Source organism: Pelophylax lessonae, assembly GCF_965119305.1.
Source record: "Pelophylax lessonae genome assembly, chromosome: 1".
NCBI lineage: Eukaryota > Metazoa > Chordata > Amphibia > Anura > Ranidae > Pelophylax > Pelophylax lessonae.
The window spans coordinates 752,894,875-752,919,769 of record NC_138768.1 but is presented as its reverse complement, the minus strand read 5'-3'; the positions used below and the strand labels follow the sequence as shown (position 1 = coordinate 752,919,769).

General features: G+C 40.8%; 1 protein-coding gene across 1 annotated transcript in view; it reads left to right on the top strand.

The window, feature by feature from the left end:
- The window catches only part of LIMCH1 (LIM and calponin homology domains 1), a gene marked incomplete at its 5' end in the record, with an annotated part of 291,739 nt that overhangs the window by 216,852 nt on the left and 49,992 nt on the right, over window positions 1–24,895 (top strand). The window contains 7 exon segments of the mRNA XM_082267323.1: window positions 3,814–3,940; window positions 11,901–12,058; window positions 12,148–12,556; window positions 14,705–14,932; window positions 15,784–15,874; window positions 16,271–16,401; window positions 23,409–23,508. Of these exon segments, the coding sequence (XP_082123449.1) occupies window positions 3,814–3,940; window positions 11,901–12,058; window positions 12,148–12,556; window positions 14,705–14,932; window positions 15,784–15,874; window positions 16,271–16,401; window positions 23,409–23,508 (1,244 nt within the window).

Below are 24,895 nucleotides of genomic sequence, written 5' to 3'. Positions count from 1 at the left end.
CCAATTTACCTTCTTCAATACATCCTTCTCTCTTCCTGGCTTCCTCCTCGCATTTACTCATAGTGTTTGGCTGAAGCAATTTATTATCAATCAACTGTATTTACTCTTTTTAAATCATAATGACAACAGAAACTTCCCAAATGACCCTGATCAAAAGTTTACATACCCTGGTGATTTTGGCCTGATAACATGCACACAAGTTGACACAAAGGGGTTTGAATGGCTGTTAAAGGTAACTATCCTCACCTGTGATATGTTGGCTTGTAATTAGTGTGTGTGTGTGTGTATTTAAGGTCAATGAGTTTCTGGACTCCTGACAGACCCTTGCAGTTTTCACCAAGTGCTGCACTGACGTTTCTGGATTCTGAGTCATGGGGAAAGCAAAAGAATTGTCAAAGGATCTACAGGAAAAGGTAGTTGAACTGTATAAAACCGGAAATGGATATAAAAATATATCCAAGGAATTGAGAATGCTAATCAGAGGTGTTCAAACTCTATTCAAGAAGTGGAAAATGAGGGGTTCTGTTGAAACCAAACCACGGTCCGGGAAACCAACTAAAATTTCAGCCACAACTGCCAGGAAAATTGTTCGGGATGCAAAGAAAAACCCACAAATAACTTCAGGTGAAATACAGGACTCCCTGAAAACATGTGGTGTGGCTGTTTCAAGATGCACAATAAGGAGGCAGTTGAAGAAACATGAGTTGCCAGAAGAAAGCCATTACTATGCAATTGCTACAAAGTATCCCGCTTACAATGCACTAAACAGCACAGAGACAAGCCTCAAACCTTCTGGCACAAAGTCATTTGGAGTGATGAGACAAAAATTGAGCTTTTTGGCCACAACCATAAACGCTACATTTGGAGAGGAGTCAACAAGGCCTATTAGGAATTGTACACTATTCCTACTGTGAAATATGGAGGTGGATTGCTGATGTTTTGGGGATGTGTGAGCTGCAAAGGCCCAGGAAATTTGGTCAGAATTGATGGCAAGATGAATGCAGTATGTTATCAAAAAATACTGGAGGAAATTTTGCATTCATCAGCCCAGAAGCTGCGCATGGGACATACTTGGACATTCCAACATGACAATGATCCTAAACACAAGGCCAAGTCGACCTGTGATTGGGTACAGCAAAATAAAGTGAAGGTTCTGGAGTGACCATCTCAGTTTCCTGACCTCAATATCATTGAGCCACTCTGGGGAGATCTCAAACATGCAGTTCATGCAAGACAGCCCAATAATTTACAGGAACTGGAAGCTTTTTGCCAGCAAGAATGGGCAGCTTTACCATCTGAGAAGATAAAGAGCCTCATCCACAAATATCACTAAAGGCTTAAAGCTGTCATTGATGTTAAAGGGGGTAATACATGGTATTAAGGACTGGGGTATGTATACTTTTGATCAGGGTTATTTGGGTAGTTTCTGTTGTCATTTTGATTTAAAAAAGAGTAAAAATTGTTGATTGATAATAAATGGCTTCAGCCAAACACTAACCATGAGTGAAAGAAAAGTTTTCCTGTTGTCATTCATATTTTGGGAAAAACGGCCAAGAAATCATAAATTCTGTCAGGATATGTAAACTTATGAGCACAACTGTATACTATTCTTAGGAGATGACACCCTTGTCTGTAGCTACAGTGGCCAAACGAGACCACAAATGCTATACATATGATCTGTCCCTTGATATTATGTCCCAATCACATGAATAATACAAGGTACAATGCCTTGTCTGCTCAGATTGCCAATCAGTGGTTCTGATTTAAGGGTTTTCTGGCATCATATATATTGCTTTATCCAAGCATTTATCTTACTACTTGTATTTTATTATCTTAAAGTTACCCTACATATCTCCTGCATTTTTGCATCAAATCTTCTCCCTGTTTTATTCATCTGTTTAATTTCCAATTACTGCTTGTTCAGTTTGTATGACTGTTAATATTGTTGATGTACATGCTAAGAATGGGAAAAAAAATAAAAAGAATCTCAGTAGTTGGGTCATTGACAGAAATTTTAACTCTTCCAACTCTTTCTAAAACAACAACAGAAAAATCCGGAGATGGGGTATTCTCCGAATTAATAAAATAATCCCCTGCCAGCTAAAGGATTTAATGCTTGTTTTGCCCAGAGGGTAATATAACCAAGAAATAACTACCTTAATCCATGGTCCCATTCTGGTCCATAACAGAGAAATTGCTACCCTATTCCATGGTCCGGCTCTGGTCCTTTTTTCTCCAGTGTCGATTCATGGTCGAGCACTCTTACATTGTGTATAATGAAGAACCAACAGAGGCCAGTTGTCATGCATTGTATGTTATGTCGGCAGTAATGGTGGCAACAAGCCTGATGAGAGACCAGCAGCAAGAAAAGGAATGGGTTGTCCCAACTGGAACTATCAAAGTGGAAGACCCTGGGCAAAGCACAGTTTTTTTATTATTTTGTGAATGCCCCAAATTAGGATTTAAAGGGTAACTTCACTTCCCTGGGGGAAAAAAAGCAAATAAAATAAAATCGCATATAAAATTGCGACTCAAGTCATATTGTGATTGAATGTTATTTAAATTTCCTTTCTTTTTCAATCTGCAGCTCTGTAATTTTCTGTAAATTGTAAAATATGGCTACCTGGAGGTGTTCTGTACATAGAATGTGTACAGAACGCCCCCCAGAAACATTTCCTGCTTGTGTGATTGGCTCACTGATTTTCCCAGAAGTCTACACTAAGACACAAGTCAGATTTCTGGCATCCTCTGCAACAAAAATGTAATTTTTGGTGAGATACTCCCAATAGGAAAACCCATCTAAAGGGATGCAGACCCTGCAGTTTTCCTCATTAGAGCCCTGCAGGTGCAGCAGCTTTTGATAATTTTGAAACCACTCCCATTAGATACACTTTCCACATGGACACAGACAAACACACAGGGTTTTTATTTTATAACAGGTAGGAATCTGCAACAACCTGTGTTAAAATCCTTGTAATATACACAGACCACCCAAAGGGGAATGTTTTTTTTCTCAACAAAATTGGAGTTGCACTTTAAATATATGTATCTTTTACTCTAAGGCAAATATTATGAAGCATTGCCTCATTCTGCTTACCTGACGCTGCAGCTTAACCTACAGTGGCAGAATCTGTCAGGCTTGTCTGCAAGCATAAACATGTGCGATTGTTTAATGCAATGTGATATTGTGCCAGTGAAAGGGTATTTATGCAGGGATATAACGTGCTGAATGCTGGGGTAGAGAACACTTCAGCTTGTAAGTTTAGCAAAGCCAATTACTCCTTATTACTATTCAGTCGAGATTTTAACCTGGAGCCTTTCCCATGTCTGCTGTTATTTAATTAGTACAATCTTGAAGGCTCAACAAATTTACCACTGGAGTTCTGTGTTTGCCATGGTTGCTCTTTCTCTGTTTATGGTTCCTTAGATTAATAACAGATGTATTTGTTAGTAGATGACGCTACTGTAAATGGCTATGGCATAAAAATAATTGTATATATCTATCTACCTATCTAGTCCCATGTAAACTTTTTATCCCCTGTAAATATATTTGTATAATGAAATAAACTGTGAATTACAGGGCTTTTATGAATCATAATGTATGTAACCTAGAAAAACACATGCATGTGTTTTAGAGCTGTTCTGATAAAAATGCATTCTTTGTAAAATGTCTCCTCCAACAGGGAAAAGATGGAATTTTAGCTGTATAGCATTCTACTAAATGATTGCATGGAGTGCCATCTTGTGGTCATTTTCAAGAATACTTGAGATCAAAGATGGTAATAATCCTGTTGTATTTTTTGTATTCTACAGAAGTGTGAGCATGTGTGACATGAGATATGAAGATGAGGGAAGCATGCTGCCCCACAGCAGAGCTCACCATGAACACTTGCAGTTTGTCAATGACCTGCTCAAGGAGGAGGATGATACATGGCAGGATGTAGGTAGTTCTATCCATGCTTCCAGCTATTGGCTGAAAGACGTAATATTATGGAAAGAATGTGTTGGTGTGTGTGTTTGTGTGTATACATGTTACTAATTTCAAGCATGCAAGTGAAGGTACAGGGCAAGGGACCATTAAGGTAAGCCACCTCCCAGGACACACAAATCACTCCCCATCAGTAAAATCTGCACACCACTATACATACATTCCCCACTCATCAGTATCTGTGCCACCAGTGAGATCTACACTCTCAGCTCACTACTTGATACCAATGAGATGTCTATTCCCTCTGTCTTACTCATTGTGCTTTTTTCCACCCTGTTTATCGAGTTATGGACTAGACTGCTACACACACCCCTTAAAAAAAAAAAAAAGCATAAGTATGCCCAGCCCCCCTCCTCCTCCTCCTTCCCTTCAGCTGCATTTACAGAGCCTTCTCCTTGTAAATTGATATTAGCAGAACAGCCTCTTCAGTGTCAAGAAGAGTTACGATGAAGCAAAGTTGTTGTTGCTTCATTGTAACTTCTCTGGTACATTCATACCAGATCAAAGGGGCAATGTTTGATCTGTATATGGGGGCGGGGTTTACTAAAACTGGTACTCGCGGAATCTGGTGCAGTTGTGTAAAGTAACCAATCGGCTTCTAGGTTTTATTTTCAAAGCTTAACGTGTTACTAAACCCAGGACCCTGTATTCACTATATCTGGTTTCCCACGATACGCAAATCATGGACATTCCCAGCTGAGCACTCGTTAAAGCTTGTAGGAGGAGTTTTCATTCTTCTGATTGTCCTAAATGGCTGCAAGACCCCAACCCTCGGTCTGAACAGTGCTGATTGGCCCTGTGCTGATCACATGCACTCACAAGAAAAAAACACTCTAGCAATACACACCAAACAGCATGTGCAGCTTGGTCGATAGATTGGGAAATGAGGATCAGAGAAGACAGGATCAAACAGCCTTTTTACACAATGCAGAGGATTTATACAATGTAGAGGATTATGTTCCACAGTGAGTATAACAATACAGACTGATTTTACTGTTGTGGGTTTAGTAACACTTTACCTGAACAAGCTGGAGTTAGAAGCTGATTGGTTACTATGCAGAGTTGCACCATATTCCATGTGCACCAGTTTTAGTAAATCTCCCCCACAGTTCCTACATACAGTAAATCCTTACCCATAATTACCCCAATCTGAAATCATCCCAAATTAACTAATTTCTTCTCTCCATTGCTGTTATTTTGAGGTTGACTTTTGCTTTTTTTTTTTTATCTTTAAAAAAAAAATTTCATTCGTTTTTTATCTTAATTTATTTTCTTAGTGATGCATTTGCAAAAAAGAAAAAAAAGAAAAGATTTTTCTATAATGCTAGGAGAATACCTTGTTTGTGCTGAAAAAAACAACGTAGCTTTTACTTTATCTTAAGGCCCCATGCACCCTGGACAATTTTTCTTCTGCTCCTAGAGTAATCTGGCATTTTTTTGGTTCCTGCCTCTAAATGCCCTTTCCTTTTTGCCTATATGTCCATGCACACATAGGTGTATAGAGAAGCTTGGAGGCAGGGACGTATAGAGGCAAAAGAAAAAGCCACTGCAAGCGATTCCAGGAGCTGTGGCGTTTTGGCAGAAAAAAAAACGCGTGACACCTGTAAACGCACCTAAACGTGTGTAAACATGTCTAACTGCTCCTAACCGCTAGGTACACTTGGCACTTAAGTGTTGGCTCATTTCAATGGGAAGAATATAGACAAATGGACTTTATTGGCACTAACACTCGGACACTAATGTCATAAAAAAGAATATTTTATTTTGAAGTAATTAAAAAACATGTATATATAGTGTATGTGTCACCACAAGTGTAGAACAAAGAGACATGAACAAAAATCAAATATAAAACATACAATTCAAAAGGCACATATATTCCAAATTGCCGAAACCTCTATCACCGCCTTGTGGGCAAGGATTACCATACTTTAACTTGTATAGATTAAAGATGCTAGAATGGCCCTCTGGCTATTTCTAATGTAAAGAATTAAAGCTCTTTAAGCGAATCCATCGGCGGTGAGGATGAAGAGGCTCGGTATTGAATACTGTATTCCAGTCACGGACAAACTCTACATGTTTCGCGCTGTTGGCGCTTCTTCGGGAGTTTAAATAGGGGCTGAAACAGTTCTACAAAAATATATAAAAAAGAAGCATTTAGGATTTATACATATCAGGATATACATAAATGTACATGTGTGTGTACCTTCCTGGGACCCATGGAAGGAGAACAGAACATAAAAAATATCAATATCACATCAATATTATCAATAGCATAACCCATCTGATTGAGTTTAGCCACGTTTTTATTGTTATCTTACCAGAGTAGCAATGTTAATAACACAGTGTATAGAAACACTGTTCTCTATTGCAAGGATGCCGATGCCTATGGTCATGGAGCGGACACGAGGGCGAAGATCCAAAATTACGTGCCAGAAGACCCACCCCAAGGAAGAGAAGGGGGTGTGTCAGAATAGGAGGTGGGGGGATATTTAGGATAACAATCCTTAATCTAATAAGAAAAAATATATATAAATATAATGAGCAAAAATAGAAAGAGTATCATACAATGAATATATGTTAATGAAAGTTTCAATATTAGATCTCTTACCCATTAATACTTAGAAAATAATAGTATTAATAGAGGTGAGGTCACGGGAAGTGTAGCTGACTGTCGTAGTGCAAATAGACATTAGAAAACTGAATGCCAGGAGGGTAATTCTGTATTCCCTGTAAGCAGAGACAGGGGATATTAGAATTGATAGGAAACAGATAGAGAAAGCACCCAGATAAAAATGTGAACGGGAACCAACCTTGATGTATATAGTAATGGCTCAAACCATCCGGAAAAAAAACAAAAAGCCTGTGAGAAAAGGCTTGCTAGGGGGCAGACGGCTTCTACTAGATGATGATACCGAACATCCTATAGACCCAAATAAACATAATATGGGGTATAAGGATGTAGTTTGAAAGAAAATTTCGCCATTACAGAACGCATAATAATAATACTAAGCCTCTATTAGCATCATGCAGATAAATATGCATAGTATATACCTTAGTATGGTGGGTCAAACCATCCGGGAGGTGTCCAAAAAATAGTCTGTAGCAAAAAACTTTTGCTGTCGGGCAGGCAGCCTCTACTAATTGGCTAGACACAGTCTCCTGTGAATCCAATAGACAATATAGAGAGGGTATAAGGACATTATTTTAGAGAAGCAGATATTGGCGCCATGCCATTCAGGGTGCAGAGTACTAACCTGAAGGTATCAAAAGATAAGAAATATGATGCCGGCTGGACGGCCGTGACCTCCCACGAAAGCTCCAGACCGAAGGCTCCCTTCGGTCTGGGCTAAATAGCCCCCAACTGTGAGAGTCAGCACGCCGGATTGGCGTGTGACGTCAGCACAGCCCGGCATAGGATCCGCCCCCTGCTCCGGATAGGGCGGATATTGATGGAATAATCCAATCCCATGGTGCGGTGCAGTAAGGGCGGGTCCGAGAAGCGAGAACGGTGTCAGCCTCTCGGAACGCGCCGCCCACTACCAGGAAGACTACGGTGATAGGGAGGGGCGGAGAACCGCCCACTCACAGTCCCGGGCTGGACCCGACCTCGGGGCCGTGCTAGATGAAAACAGCCATGGAGGGAGATCCTGACAACGACATGGATGTACTAACAACACGAATAGCAAAAAGAAAAGAAAGAGCCTAGTCTGATAGGAATGAAGTGTATAGTGATCAGGGGGGGGGGGAAAGGGGGGGGGATTTTAGGGGGAAAGAAAAAGAGGGGGGGAAAGAAAGTCTCTTGGTAATGGGGGGAGGGGGGGGGGGGTTTATAAAATCCTGGAACATGATCTAGGTTTGCATTGAAAAGGACAATCCCTGAGGTTGCCCTAGCACATCTGATGTAAAAAAAAAAAAAAAAAAATAGCCCTAGGGCTATTTACAGGAGCTTTGCTTCCCGCTCCCGCCGCCGTTGTCAGGATCTCCCTCCATGGCTGTTTTCATCTAGCACGGCCCCGAGGTCTGGTCCAGCCCAGGACTGTGAGTGGGCGGTTCTCCGCCCCTCCCTATCACCGTAGTCTTCCTGGTAGTGGGCGGCGCGTTCCGAGAGGCTGACACCGTTCTCGCTTCTCGGACCCGCCCTTACTGCACCGCACCATGGGATTGGATTATTCCATCAATATCCGCCCTATCCGGAGCAGGGGGCGGATCCTATGCCGGGCTGTGCTGACGTCACACGCCAATCCGGCGTGCTGACTCTCACAGTTGGGGGCTATTTAGCCCAGACCGAAGGGAGCCTTCGGTCTGGAGCTTTCGTGGGAGGTCACGGCCGTCCAGCCGGCATCATATTTCTTATCTTTTGATACCTTCAGGTTAGTACTCTGCACCCTGAATGGCATGGCGCCAATATCTGCTTCTCTAAAATAATGTCCTTATACCCTCTCTATATTGTCTATTGGATTCACAGGAGACTGTGTCTAGCCAATTAGTAGAGGCTGCCTGCCCGACAGCAAAAGTTTTTTGCTACAGACTATTTTTTGGACACCTCCCGGATGGTTTGACCCACCATACTAAGGTATATACTATGCATATTTATCTGCATGATGCTAATAGAGGCTTAGTATTATTATTATGCGTTCTGTAATGGCGAAATTTTCTTTCAAACTACATCCTTATACCCCATATTATGTTTATTTGGGTCTATAGGATGTTCGGTATCATCATCTAGTAGAAGCCGTCTGCCCCCTAGCAAGCCTTTTCTCACAGGCTTTTTGTTTTTTTTCCGGATGGTTTGAGCCATTACTATATACATCAAGGTTGGTTCCCGTTCACATTTTTATCTGGGTGCTTTCTCTATCTGTTTCCTATCAATTCTAATATCCCCTGTCTCTGCTTACAGGGAATACAGAATTACCCTCCTGGCATTCAGTTTTCTAATGTCTATTTGCACTACGACAGTCAGCTACACTTCCCGTGACCTCACCTCTATTAATACTATTATTTTCTAAGTATTAATGGGTAAGAGATCTAATATTGAAACTTTCATTAACATATATTCATTGTATGATACTCTTTCTATTTTTGCTCATTATATTTATATATATTTTTTCTTATTAGATTAAGGATTGTTATCCTAAATATCCCCCCACCTCCTATTCTGACACACCCCCTTCTCTTCCTTGGGGTGGGTCTTCTGGCACGTAATTTTGGATCTTCGCCCTCGTGTCCGCTCCATGACCATAGGCATCGGCATCCTTGCAATAGAGAACAGTGTTTCTATACACTGTGTTATTAACATTGCTACTCTGGTAAGATAACAATAAAAACGTGGCTAAACTCAATCAGATGGGTTATGCTATTGATAATATTGATGTGATATTGATATTTTTTATGTTCTGTTCTCCTTCCATGGGTCCCAGGAAGGTACACACACATGTACATTTATGTATATCCTGATATGTATAAATCCTAAATGCTTCTTTTTTATATATTTTTGTAGAACTGTTTCAGCCCCTATTTAAACTCCCGAAGAAGCGCCAACAGCGCGAAACATGTAGAGTTTGTCCGTGACTGGAATACAGTATTCAATACCGAGCCTCTTCATCCTCACCGCCGATGGATTCGCTTAAAGAGCTTTAATTCTTTACATTAGAAATAGCCAGAGGGCCATTCTAGCATCTTTAATCTATACAAGTTAAAGTATGGTAATCCTTGCCCACAAGGCGGTGATAGAGGTTTCGGCAATTTGGAATATATGTGCCTTTTGAATTGTATGTTTTATATTTGATTTTTGTTCATGTCTCTTTGTTCTACACTTGTGGTGACACATACACTATATATACATGTTTTTTAATTACTTCAAAATAAAATATTCTTTTTTATGACATTAGTGTCCGAGTGTTAGGGCCAATAAAGTCCATTTGTCTATATTCTTCCCATGCATATTTTGTTTAGGACGTGGCACATGCTTTAAGTGTCCACAGTGTCATCCTGTGCTGACACTTTTTTCTCTCTCTTTTGGCTCATTTCAATGGCCAGAATAAATTATTATTCTGGCCAATAAAATGAACTAACCCCTAAGGGCTTGACACACCTAAACGTGTTACACACATTTACAGGCGTCAAGCGTTTTTTTCTGCAAAAACGCCACTGCAGTGAATAAAAGGCATCTAGGAGAGATAGCAAAACATCCAGTGTGCTAAGTAATGACCACATTTTTCCCAAATTAATAGGCCTATAGCTGAAATGTAAAAATATGCTCTGGTCCTTAATGGGAATTCACCCAAAAGGGGAAGTTCCACTTGTTTGCTTCCCTTCTCCTCCAATTGGTACCTTTTTAAGGGGGGGGGCCCAGTTATGACAGATAACCACTCCCACTTCTGGTTGGATCACCGCAGCTATCTGTGCGGAAGTTGCCCCCCCCCCCCCTTCTTTCCCCTACAGCCTTCTGGGACACATCACAGGTACCAGAAGACTGTGGGACCAATCACAAAGCGCAGCCCGCACTTAAGATGCCGGCGCCTGGACCCGAAGCTGATAGAAAAATCGGCTTGTTGAGGACAGTGCTGGATCCAGGGGCCGGTAGGTGTCCCTATATAAAAAGTCAGCCTCTACAGTATTTTTAGCTGCTCACTCTGCTGCATATGAGATTTTATCTCTGAAGTGCATGCATGTAGACAGGAAGTTGTTGCAAGGAGGTTGCTGGAGATCAGCAGTGTTAAGATGCAGCAAATTTTGAAAAACATGTGAACCCGGTATTTTATTTAAAAGTCAAATGGTAATTGTTTACAACACACAGTTCATTCACTATTTTTATGTATTCAACTTCAGTGTGTGTTAAACTACATATGTCTTGGTATTAAACACAACATATCTTCCTTGAGCCTTTGACGTTTTTGTCCTACACTAATCCTTGCTGTATTGCTTGAGTGTCAGAGGATTCCCTCAGAAGTCAGTACGCTGACATAGATAAGAATAGCAGGACAAGCAGTGTGGCATTACCCTTTTAGACACTTTGTTCCTTGCTGAGAGCCCTGCTTCACCTAATCTGTGCAGTAATGGACAGCGGCTGTGCTAGGGTAATGCTTAGCACTGATTAACGAGATTAGGATTGGTGTATGGGTTATTAGCTGGTATAGCATATGCAGCAACACAATCCATGGCATGTTGTCTGAGGAATACAGTAAGGCACTGCACATGTATGATTCAGAAGTCAGGTTTATCTTTCTTCTTGCTATCAGCCTGGTTCTGAGACGAGGTCAAACATATTTTAGGTTTGCATCCTACTGAATCTTTGCCTTGCCTGCTTTGCAAATGCCGAATGTGTCTTAGAACAGTGGTCCTCAACTCCGGTCCTCAGGGCCCACTAACAGGCCAGATTTTAAGTATTACTTTGGGGAGATGCAGACTAGAGTACTGCAATCACTGAGCAGCAAATGATATCACCTGGGATGTATTTCAGTTATCTTGCAAACCTGGCCTGTTAGTGGGCCCTGTAGGCCAGGGTTGAGGACCACTGTCTTAGAAGATACATGTACTAAAACTGCTGTGTTCAGCTAATAAATCACACATGCAGTATATAGGCAGATGAGGTCAAGATAAATGTAAATGAAGCAGGCTTATTCCACAGCACATTAAACAAAGTGTTTTAAGTCCTAGCAGCTAATGGTAATTTCTTTTACTATAATCTGGCATTATAAAGCTTACAGCTGATTGGTTGCTGAACTTCAGCTGTCCTCTGTGCGCCGCCTTTTTGAAATAGCATGTGTACGGAGCCCAAAGAGACTTTGGATTTATGATTACAGTGTGTTATTTTTAATTATATTTTATAGTTTGCATATATTAGCCCACTGTGGTAAAAAGGTAGGAGTCTGTTTTTTTTTTGTATTAATATTGTCCTTTCTCTGCTATGTAGGACCTGGCCCGGTGGAAGACCCGCAGGAGAAGTGCATCACAAGACTTGCTAAAGAAAGAAGAAGAAAGAAAAAAGATGGAGAGATTACTTAGTGGGGAACCTGACTTGGGTGAAAGAAGGAAAAGCATAAAAACTTACAAAGAAATCGTAGAGGAAAAGTAATTTTTTTTAGTTGCTGTAACTGCTTAGTGTAATCAAATAAGACTTCTTGACACGGTCTTACATTTTCTTTTAATTTCTCTCACAGAGAACGAAGAGAGAAAGAATTGCACGAGGCTTACAAAAATGCCAGGACGAGAGAGGAAGCAGAAAAAATACTGCAGAAGTACATTGAGAGGTTTACCATAAGTGAAGCTGTTCTTGAACGTTTAGTGATGCCAAAAATTTTGGAGAGAAGCCATTCAGTAGAGCCTGGCTTACTCTCTTCATCGGAGGACCCCAACCCATTGAAGTATCTGAGACAGCAGTCTATGCCTTCCCCAAAATTTACTTCTACAGTAGAAGCAACTATATCTCCCACTTCTGAATTGGACTTTAAAGCACCCCTGGGTCCAACGTCACCAACAAAGAATGTGGTCTCAAAGGCAGTGCCTATGTTAACACCTAAGCCTTATTCCCAGCCCAGAAATACACAACACGTTCTTAAAACATTCAAGGTAAAAAAATAACATGAATTGCACTAAGCATATAAATGGCAAACATTTACAGTAAAAAGCCACTAGCAGCTCTTTAGTATTGTGAATAGTTTATCTGCTAAAAGTCCAACTCTTGGCAACACTTTTTTGAACAGAGTACGAAAGACCTGGAGCCTATGTCCAGCTCATGTTCTTATATGGACGGGAAGTTATGGCAAATCTTTTCAGTGGGGCACAGACTACACCAAAGCATTTTTTTTTTTTGTAAAATGGTAATGATTAGACCCCCTAATGGTGTATTTTTATGTCGTATATTTTTCTTTACAGTTGCAACTACTCCCCTAATTTCTTGTCCTGCTCTCCCAGGCACATTGAGTAAAATCTGGCCATTGGGGGCCCAGACCGTAATTAAAAGGGGACAGAAATGTTTGTTTTACAAGTAACTATAACCACTAACAAAAAGGTATTGGCAGGAGTTGGGCTTTAAAATGTAGCATCTGCCTGTCTATTATGTATGCTGTTCTATCCTCCTTGTTAAAAGATAAGTTCACCTTTTAAAAAAAATGCTTATCTTTTTGCAGGTAAAACAATGTGCATTTGTTTCTTTTATTAGGAGCCTGTAAAGCATTGCACCTCCTGCAGGCTTCAGTGTAGCTGTCTGCCTCTACCTCGTATGCACAGGCAGTTACCGAATGGCAGGAAAAATCAATTAACTACTTAGAGTGCTCACCAGCACCCTCGTGGTTCATTGAGAACTTACAAGCTGTCAGCCGCAATGGTTGATGGTAGTTGTAGCTCCTTTATTCACAGAACTCTCGTCAAATTGTGACAGCCGGTATGGGGAGAAGATCCCTCATCTGGTGTCACAACAGGCGTGTTCGGGAGGGCGTAGGGACTGCTGATTTAGTAACACGTTACACCCTGAATACAAATGTAACATGTTATGAAAGGTGAGCTTATCCTTTAAAAAAATATGCAAGCATTTATATAAATGTAAGATCCATGCCAAAATATTGTTTGAAAAATGCAGTTAACTACTGGAGATTTTTTTTAGGCCTTGCTTGGGATGTATTTTTGTTTAATGTGGACTATAATCATTAAATGAAAAAGTAAATGCTAAAATCTCTCTCTTCTACTCAGTAAACTCATAGCCTAGCTTGACTGTAGGGACACAGGGACCTTAAAGGACAGGATGGCTCATCGGACAAACAAGGAGGAAAATTTGTCTGTTACCAGTGAAGGATAGAGTGCTAGAGAAAGATCAAACCATGATCAGGGTACCTAGCTGTTGTAGTGGATTGTTGGAAATAGAAGTGATCTCTCAGAAGTCAGTAAGCATAGAACAATGCAAGGCAGTACCATGGAAGTAGATGGCATCCTGTCGGAAAGGTACACGGGGCAACAGGTACAGATCTAAATGTGGAACTGAACTAAAAAAAAAAAGTGATTTTCTATCATATAGGAACATGTAGCAATGCTTGTTGTGCCTATGTAGTACCTTATTTTATTATTTCAGGTACTTATATAGCGCTGTCAATTTACGCAGCGCTTTACATATACATTGTACATTCACATCAGTCCCTACCCTCAAGGAGCTTACAATCTAAGGTCCCTAACTTGCATACATACACAGTAGGGCCAATTTTTTATACAGGATCCAATTAACCTACCAGCATGTCTTTGGAGTGTGGGAGGAAGCCGGAGTATCCGGAGGAAACCCACGCAGGCACAGGGAGAACATGCAAACTCCAGGCAGGTAGTGTCGTGGTTGGGATTCGAACCAGCGACCCTCTTGCTGCTAGGTGAAAGTGCTAACCACTACACCACTGTGCTGCCCGTTCCTCCTAAAAATAGCAGTGCACTTCCTAGGAGGGTGCCTAGGCAATTGCATCCCTACAGTCTCATAGCTGTATATCTGCTGTGTGAATCTAAGGAACCATTACCTCTGAAGTCACCTAGCCATTGGATGTGGAGATTACATTTGTTTCAAATTCTAACTTGTGAACCACTGCACTGTTTGCTGTTTTGGGCTTTATATTGGAGTAGAAGTTGTTGACTTCTGAGTGGTTTATGTACAGTATGTCCCAGAAAGGGGTGTTCTATAGCAGTGACTTTATATCTGCTTTTTTTGTTTCCTTTTCTAAACACCTACTTATTTGGTTTCTGTAGGTAGAGGGAAAAGTGAGTATGAATGGAGAGGCAATGAATGGCACAGAGGAACACAAGGAAATGGGATCAAGTGGAGTCCAAATGTTTTCTCCATCACTGACCAGATCGCAGATGTTTGAAGGTGTAGCCAGAGTGGATGCACCAGCAGCGGTGGTGAAGCCGGATGCTTCTTCCATTGAACTTAATTTGAAAAGGCCGAATGTACAGAATTCTGTCAAGGACAAAGAAGTAAGGCTAAAGAGGATGGCTTATAAAACTGAAAAAACAGCAAGAGAGTTTGTGTTTCCAGCAACTATTATTTAGACTCAAACTGTTTTATAAGTATAAAACTGACTTCTGATTGGTACTCCAAGCGTTAGACATAGTGTTGCTGTTTTTCTAAGACATTTTATAATTTTGTTGCTTTGTCAAATGCTCCATGCTTTGGACTTTTCAACTTATAAAGTGATGCAGTCATCAAATAATTCATTCACTATCCAGCATTTATCACATATACTGTACATACACACTTACTTGGCTATGGACTGTGGTATTAGCTTATCACTGCCATTAGGATGGAGAGGTGTTAAGAAATTGTCTAATCATTTCTAACTAGACCAGTCTACATTTTGCATGACTTAGGCTAGCCATAGACATTAGATGTTGGTTGGACATGGTCTAGATGTTGAGTGATAATTTTTTTTACAAACTTGTAATGAAATAATTCCTCACCGAAGTGTGCGTCTTAGGTCAGTGACAAAGATAAGGAGGACTGCAGGCAACCAGCCATGGCACTGGTCTTGTGTCCACAAGAAACGGTGGAGGTTTTAAATCCAGTGCAGCCAACTGCTAGGTTCTTCAAGACATGTTATCCTGATAATTGTCCTTCGACAATGTCTACTCACAAACATAAGAATTGTTGATTCCATATACTAGTTGGATCAGACAACATTTATGTGTCTATGGCTACCTTCAAGTGCATTGTTACGTTTTGTTTTTTTCCAACACAATGGTCATGTAAAGCATCACAACTGTTTGAATTGGTAAAACATTTTTATCATGAGTTTAACCTCAGGTTTGCCTTTCTTTTTTTCTTTCAGATCTTGTCTGGTGAAAGAAATCACAGTGATGTGGTGGATGGAACGCATTCCTCTTTGCCTACAAATGTCCACAATGAGCAGACAGCTGAAGGTTTGTGGAAGTCTGTGCTGTGTACAGTTGTTGGTGTTGAATATACAGTAAAGTATGCCTTCTATGGATTATAAGGCCAAAGCAGATCATGTTACAATTCACCACATAGATGCAAAATGATTAATTCAGTCTGCAAGAACATCTAAAAACCATCTGGATAGAATGATGTTAAAGGCAAGTTAGGCACCTGTATCAAATTTCTGTAAAAGTAATAAAAACTTTGCAGTGTAATATAGAAACTAAAGGCACATATTTCTGTAAGTGCCTTTTAAATATGGAGTTTTGAGAGTCACCCCTATATTTAGAGCCATAGATTTATACTGTTCATCTCTTTCATTATTGCATATGTCCCATTTCACAGTCTGAATGTGGCCTGACTTGACATTTTGATTCTAGGTAGAACACAGCATAATAAGGAAAACACAATTGTCACCAGCCTCGAGTTCACACCACCTTTTGCACCATCTGAAGCTGTTGTAAATGGAAAAGACCAAGAAGAGGAACAAAAGATTGATCCCAAATCACTGGTAGTGTATTTTTTGAATATAATAGTATTCATATTATTTAAAGTGGCACTCCTATTAGAAAACACAGTCACATTCTTTTTACCATGCTTTAAATCCCTCCTAAGAAAACATATTACATCTGTACAGGCTACAGGCCTTTTGATTCAGCAAATAATTTGCCAAAATGTGTATTTTAATTTTTTTTCCTAAATACAAAAGCACATAAAACAAATAGAATATTTTTTTTTCTAGTTTAACTATTCGTTCATTTTTTTAAATGCAACACTACAAAATCCTGAAAGCAAAACAAATGTCAGTTAAAAAGAAACATGTAAATATAATGGCTAAAAAAACAAGAAACTATTGTAGCACCCTACAGGTAGGTGCTAGGTAAATGTATAGTGGGCCTTGTCTGCCTAACAGCAGGGCTGTGATTTGTTTAGTTAGGGTGTCAGGGCTTCCAGATGTGCCTGCTGAGGGGAGAAGTATCCCCACTGGCTCCTGTGAGAGGCTTCTCATAGGGCAGTGTGGGAAGCCCAATCAGGGGACACATTCCAGCTTGTAACTACCCCAGAAGGCAGATTAGGCTGCAAAGGATTCTGGGAGTGGGTATAAGTTTGGGGGGGGAAGTGCATGGCACGGTGTCTTTGGCGTGAGCAGAGTCCCAGGAAGGAGAGTGCGGCTGTCTCTCCTCCTGTCTGAGGAAGGTGGATGTCTCGGGGTGTCGCCTGAGAATCCAGAGAGTGCTGAGGGGATCTGGTGTGCCGAGGGCCTGTGGAGAGAGAGAGAGGGGTCCAGTCCCAGGAAAGCCTACACAGGTCGTGAGTACTGAGGATTGCCCCTGGGTATCTGCCTGAAGTTAGAGGGGACCATTCTGGAAGAGGTTCTGGGATCCAGTGTCACCAACTCTAAAGGGGGTACCTAGGTTGAGGACCATGAAGCTACGGAGGGGGTACATAGTCAGTGGACCCTGAAGAGTTTAAGGTTAAAGGGGGCACCTTCAGTCTGGGCCCTGAATTGCACAGAGCGTGTCAGTTAAAGTGACAACTATACAGAGTTCTACAATATACTACCTCAAGCTGTGCCAGGCGGGGGAAAGTATTCAGTGACTTTCATAGTACAACAGTGTTAGGAGTTCTACAGTTCTCAGTCTTGGATCTTCTGGACTAAAAGTCGAGGATTCAGCACTTCTGTTCTACAGAGTGTTCTCAGTGTCAGTGAGCGTTGGCTGGCGCTGGCTGGCGTCAAGGAAGCACCAACGGGCATTTTGGAAGTAAAGTCCCAATTGTAATAAGTTTAAGCCTCAAGGAGTATCCCACTCATTCCCTTCTCCCATCCCCATTATTCCAATAAAAACCACAAACAAAGATGCCAGAGTTGTCGCTGCTTCAGTTGTCACACCCAGGGTCGCAGCTCACATGGGCTGGAGAGATTACCGGTACTAATGGCAGACCCACATCAGGCCATAGGCCTGGAAATCTTGCTACACTATTAAAGAAATAATGAAGGGAAGAAAGCAGTAAGGGATAGGTAAAGTGTACTTTGGCCAATTATAAAAATGGCATATATGATCTAGTCTTTCACTAGCACTTTTTGATTTATGGCTTATGGATTGTTTTTGGATAATGGTCATTTATCTGTAGTGTTCAGCCTGCAATTCTTAGGTTACATTGTCATCTTTCCTGTTTGCGCTTATTGTTCCTTTTTATTAGTTTCGCTAGCATTAACACAGTAGTCTTTATTTTTCTGAGTCCCTCCGGAACATAGTGTATTACCGGGTGATCCAGCCAAAATGTCCTTTGTCTTTCAACTTCATGTAAAGCCCAACTCCAGGCAACTAAAAAATATTCCTTTACTGGGTTGCTTGTTCATTTAGGTCTAGGGGAGCAAAATAAAACATTCAGAGACATGCAAAAATCCGGAATATTGCTGCACTCCTTACTCAAACCTCTAAAGCTTTAGCGCAAAACACGTTACCTTTTATGTTCCTGTCATACCTGTTATGTGATTTTAATACTTCAATAAAGTTACCAAGGAGTGCACCAATATTCCGGATTTTTGCATGTCTCTGAATCTTATAGATGAGCTGTGCAGGGTTCCTGTTCACAATGTGTGAGAGTCGGTCACTCACCTAGAGCGGCATTTCTTTGGCTTTACTGACCCAAAAAAAAACCCATTCCTCTGCTCCTGCTAGGTCTCCCTGCAGCGTCTTCCCGATGCTTCAGTGGTTTAGGTTCCTGACACTATCAAGTCCAAAGCATGGGCCATGTTGTCGCTGAGACATAGTCAAACTGCCGGGGGAAACAGAGCATCAGTTAAGTAAAAGTGATTCTCCTCACCCCTAGACAAAATGATCAATTAAAGTGGTTGTAAAGGCAAACGTTTTTTGCACTGATTACTGTAGTAATGTCACTGGTCCCCCCAAAAGTGTCAAAAATGTCAGTTAGGGGTCCGATCTGTCCGCTGCAATGTCGCAGTCACACTAAAAATCGCAGATCGCCACCAATACTAGTAACAAAAGAAAATAAATAAATGAAAATGACATAAATCTTTCCCCTAGTTTATAGACGTGATAACTTTTGCGCCAACCAACCATTTTTTTTTTTTTTTTACAAAAAATATGTAGCCGAATACAAATTGGCCTAAAAGGATGAAAAATTTAGGTCTTTAATTTTTTTTTTTTTTGGGAATGTTATATAGCAGAATGTAAAAAAATATATATATATTTTTTTCAGAATTGTTGCTTTTTTTTTTTTATATAGCGCAAAAAACAAAAATCGCAGAGGTGATCAAATACCACCAAAAGAAAGCTCTATTTGTGGGAAAAAGGACATCAATTTTATTTTGGTACAGTGTTGCACGACCGTGCGATTTTTCCGTTAAAGTGACTCACTGCCGAATCGCAAAAAAATGGCCTGGTCATTAAGGGGGCAAATCCTTCCAGGCCAGAACTGGTTAAATATCTCCCTCATGTCACCATGTAGGAAATACTTCCTCCTTTCCTTTTCCTGGCAGGTGGCAATAAAAAACCCGGCACAGGTTCTAAACTGTCCCTGTTCTTTTCAAAAATATACTAGTGTATAACTTTAAAGCATTTTGATAAAAAAATTGTAGGAGCAATAAAGGGTATGCTTCGGTACCCAATGGTATTTTCTATCTTGTAACAGTGTTAATGCAAGTTTGCTTTGAGTCAGAACAATATTGAGAATTACTCCAGAAGTCTGTTTCCGCCCACAAAACCTTTATATAGGTACAGTGGATATAAAAAGTAAAAAAAAAAAAAAAAAAACACCCCTGTTAAAATGTCAGGTTTCTGTAATGTAAAAAAAAGAGAAAGATATAAATAATTTCAGAACTTTTTCCACCTTTAATGTGACCTGTAAACTGTACAACTAAGTTGAACAACAAACTGAAATCTTTTATGTGGAGGGAAGTAAAAATAAATAACTAAAATATTATGGGTGCATAAGTGTGCACACCCTTAAACTAATACTTTGTTGAAGCGCCTTTTGATTTTATTACAGCACCAAGTTTTTTTGGGTGCGAGTCTATCAGCATGGCACATCTTGACTTGGCAATTTTTGCCCACTCTTCTTTTCAAAAACACTCCAAATCTGTCTGATTGCGACGACATATCCTGTGAACAGCCCTCTTCAGATCCCCCTACAGATTTTCAATTGGATTCAGGTCTGGGCTCTGGCTGAGCCATTCCAAAACTTTAATCTTCTTCTGGTGAAGCCATTCCTTTGTTGATTTGGATGTATTCTTTGAGTCATTGTCATGCTGAAAGATAAAGTTCCTCTTCATGTTCGGCTTTCTAGCAGAAGTCTGAAGGTTTTGTGCCAATAGTGACTGGTATTTGGGATTGTTCATAATTCCCTCTACCTTGACTAAGGCTCCTCTTCCAGCTGAAGAAAAACAGCCCCAAAGCGTTATGTTGCCACCGCCATGCTTCACTGTGGGTATGGCATTCTTTTGGTGATGTGCAGTGTTGTTTTTGCGCCAAACATCTCTTTTGAAATTATGGCCAAAAAGTTCAACCTTGGTTTCATCAGACCATAACACAATTTTCCCACATGCTTTTGGGAGACTTCAGATGTGTTTTTGCAAAATGTAGCCGGGCTTGGATGTTTTTCTTCATAAGAAAAGGCTTTCCCGTCTTGCCACTCTACCCCATAGCTCAGACATCTGAAGAATACGGGAGATTGTTGTCACATATACCACACAGCTAGTTCTTGCCAGATATTCCTGCAGCTTCTTTGATGTTGCTGTAGGCCTCTTGGCAGCCTTCCTGACCAGTTTGATCAATTTTGGTGGGCCGTCCAGTTCTTGGTAATGTCACTGTTGTGCCATATTTTCTCCACTTGATGATGAATGTATTCACTGTGTTCCATGGTATATCTTATGCCTTGGAAATTCTTTTTGTACCCTTCTCCTGACTGATACCTTTTAACAATGAGCTTTGGAAGCTCTCTGCTGTAGAATGCTACTAAGAAAATGTCAGGAAAGACCAACTAGAACAGCTGAACTTTATTTGGGGTTAATCAGAGGCACTTTAAATGATGGCAAGTGTGTATTGACTTCTATTTAATATGAATTTGAATGTGATTGCTTAATTCTGAACACAGCTAGGTCCCCAGTTATAAGAGGGTGTGCACACTTATGCAACCATATTACATTTGTTTTTTTATTTCTACTCCCCCCTCCCCCGAAAAGATTTCAGTTTGTTTTTCAATTGAGCTGTACAGTTTATAAGTCACATTGAAGATGGAAAAAGTTCTGAAATTTATCTTTGTCTTTTTTACATCACAGAACCCTGACTTTTTAACAGGGGTTTGTAGACTTTTTTATATCCATTTACAAGTATGGGGTCAATGATGACCTTTGTATTATGTTTACAGTAATTGAGATGAAAATTATATTTAAATATTACCCTTTAGAGTTGCTATTGCCACATACAGACATACAGGCATCAGTGGGAAGTCAGGACAGAAAGGAGAGCAGTGTTACCAACCTACCAGATTGAAATTTACTGACATAGCAGCCGAAATGTAATGGCACGGCCACATTTTTACTAGCATTTCCAAAAGTTACCAAATTAACGTTTTAAGTACAAATTTCAGTATTTGAGGCTACAAACAAGTACAATATGCAATCAGCAACGTGATTTAAGATAGATATTAAGGCAAAAAACATATTTTCTATTTTATTTTCAATACAATAAGTAGCTCAGGGGCAGGATTGAGGAGGGTAAGAAATTAGAATGGGCAGACACACACACACATGAAATTGACTCTCACAGTGACACTGACCGCACAGATGATGATGACACCTCACCGACATGACAAGTCCCCTCCTGAGTCACAGTGACAGTCTCTCTCTATGCTAGGTCCCGCTCCTGGCTTGCCCTCTCCCGTCCTGCTGACCCGCACATGAGGCACTCTTAGCTTCCGTGCTCAATGAAATTACACAACACGCTCAGGAACTGCCTCTGCCAGACCCCCCCCCCTGCCGGCACCACCCAAACACACTTTAGCAGGCACTCAGATGGTCTCAGCCGCTCCAGACCAGAACTATGCATGCGCAGTTCCGAGCCAAGCGTCCACAACCATATTTTTAGCTGGCAGCCTTTTCCTGTCACTGGCATTTACTGGCAGGAGAAGAGTGCCCACTTTTTACTGGCTGCCAGTAAAAATGCTGACAGTTGGCAACACTGGAGGAGAGGGATAGTGCAGACATCAGACATCGCATAACAAGCTGATCGTAATGATTTCAGGATTGTTTTGTTGTCAATACAAGTATGAATGACAACATGCAGTGGGTGATCCTGAAGGGGATGTTTTACACATTTCACTTACCTTGCACTTGTGCATGTGCAAATCAGTTTTGTTTTTGGTATATTTAGCAGTTTTGTCTTTGTATAATTGTAATTAACCTTTTAATGCAACATCTGCTTTGGGTCTTGCATTGCTTTTGTAAATGACATTTTTGTGCAAACAGTGATAGAGGTTAGCTGACCTCTGCTGGAGAATAAAAAGATAATTCAAGAAAAACTATTGAAATTACAAAAAGGGAAAAGCAAGAACATGGTAGAGGTAGAAGAAAAGTACTTTATCGAGATTTATAGGGGTTGATTTACTAAAACTGGAGAGTGCAGCTTTGCTTAGAAACCAAACCGCCAGTGACGGCTGGTGCTCCATTTCTTTGGGGGGGGGGGGGGCGGGAAGCTACTCACTGTTCCCTTTGGCAATGTTATCTATCTCCCTTCCTCCATGCAGGTAAGCTTATCTGTCTCAGGAGTTGCATGGTGAGCCGGTGCCATCTTGTGAGCGGCCGGTGTGGAGGCTGATAGTGGCAGCAGCTCCATGGTGTGGTGGAAGGCTGCGGGAGGTGGACTGTGCTTGCTGGGTTCCAGAGGGAATAGCAGGTACCAGGATCTGTCAGGTAGCTGTAGTTGTATTGCTGCAGGAAAGCCACGGACTGGGAGCTCTATAAAAAAGCCTACCCATGCCAAGACCCCGCCCCCAATACGGTCGCTTCTCCTCTCGGCCAATCGGGTCTCAGGACCCACTTTCTGATTTGCCGGGAGAAGCAGGAAGACAATAGCGAATAGTAATTTGCTTTTGTGACACAACTGGGTTGGCTCAGGGCGCACTGCTCTGTAACATGAGCCCACCCTTTTTTGAAGCCAGTTGGACCCTATGGCTGTAATCATGTGCTTCATAAAAAAGAAAAAAAAAAAGCCCATTGAAATCTATGCATCCAGTGCCTTGCATGTAGTTTAGGGGCCGGGGGCATGGATGAGGGGGCGGCGCCCCTGTGCCCCTAATGAAGCGGCCACCACTGCAATCCAATTTGTCTTTTTTTTTTTTGTCAAAGCTGAAGTTAGAAGCTGATTGGCAACCATGCACAGCTGCAATAGATTTTGCAGTTTTAGTAAATCAACTCCATCGTGTTAGTATATATATAAATGTAATTCTATTCTTCAAACAAGGATATGCATTTAAGATACTTAATTTTATTTCTAGTCTCTGGATTTCAGCATCAAGGAAGAAAAAGAAACTACATTGCATCAAGTGAAAGCAACACAGCACGATGGACAAGAGCCACTGCGGAAAGAACAGCATGGTGCGTACACCCTCTGATGGCAGGTCACACCATTCACCTACATGGACTTCACTAGAGGGGTGTAATAATATAGCAGGCCCCATTCAGTGTTTTAAACCATTTCTTAACTTTTGTATATAAAATATTTCCTGACTGTACAATGTAGTATTGTGTATTCCACTAAATAAAATGAAATGCACAATGAAATGCTAAGTGTGAATTTCCAAGAGAAGCTGGGACCCATAACTCCTTTATTTGCCCTGTACATAAAGGATTGGTGCACAGAAAAACATAAAAAGACATTATATGCATTATGGGAAAAAAGCTACTCGTAGCATTTACAGCTACATATGTTAGAGTGCCCACACCTATACAGAAATTAAGATATTTGGCATTTATACTGCCACTGGAGGCAGGAAAATTACAGGTACTTCAATGGGATTACAGAATGTTCAAATATCAGGAAATATCACTGCTTGTTATGCCACCCTAATTGTTAACATTTCTTAATCTTCTGAAATAATTGCACAATTTACACAAACATAGACCAGGTGCACGTCTATGTTTAGCAGCCCTTAAGATGGATTATTTGGGGAGGAGGGGGGTGAATTTGCTGGTTACAGTGCAGGAAGTAGCCAGTCTGGCCAAGGAGTTTTGTTAGACTTCTCAGGTAGGTGTCTACAGGCTCTTTTACTGCAGGTCTCCCTCAAGTTATCCCAGCCTTTTTTAACCAGGGTGCCTAGGCAAAAATGCCTAAAAATTGCCCCACAATTGTAGACAAGACAATGGGTGGATGAAACCTGCCTTTAGTTACACAAAGCAACAGGTATTCATTGTGCACCATTACCACCTTCTAACTGCCAACCTCCTAATGACCAATGACGTCATCAGTTGATAAGGATGTCAGTTGCCCACAGATCATCCTTGTTTGACCCTCCCTTCCCTCTCTCCATCAGCTGTGGGGTCTCATTAGCTAAGTAATGGAGAAAAACGGAGGGAGAAAAGAAACATTGGACTACTAGGCAGTACCAGTTTGCAAAAGTGTATTTGCTTTGGAAGAATAAATCACCTCTAATGTTGGGTGTCTTAAGTTTATTGATGTTGCTGCATTATTTAAAACTATTAGAACAGTTTTTACATTTTAGAATGGGGTGCCTCCAGACTGTCCATAATTATGGAGGGTGCCTCGAGATTGTCCATAATTTTAAAGGGCACCTTAAACAGAAAATGTTTGAGAAACCCTGAGTTAGCCTACAGAGGGGTGTCTAACAAAAGTCCAAACCACCGCGTTTTTTGCACGGTGCCTTCTTTTTTTTTATCTGTGCATTCACTTGCTTACTAGTTGGGCCATTTGCTTTCATATAGCAGTGCTCAGTCATGAGTAGAATGTTATTGTCCAGTGCAGCCA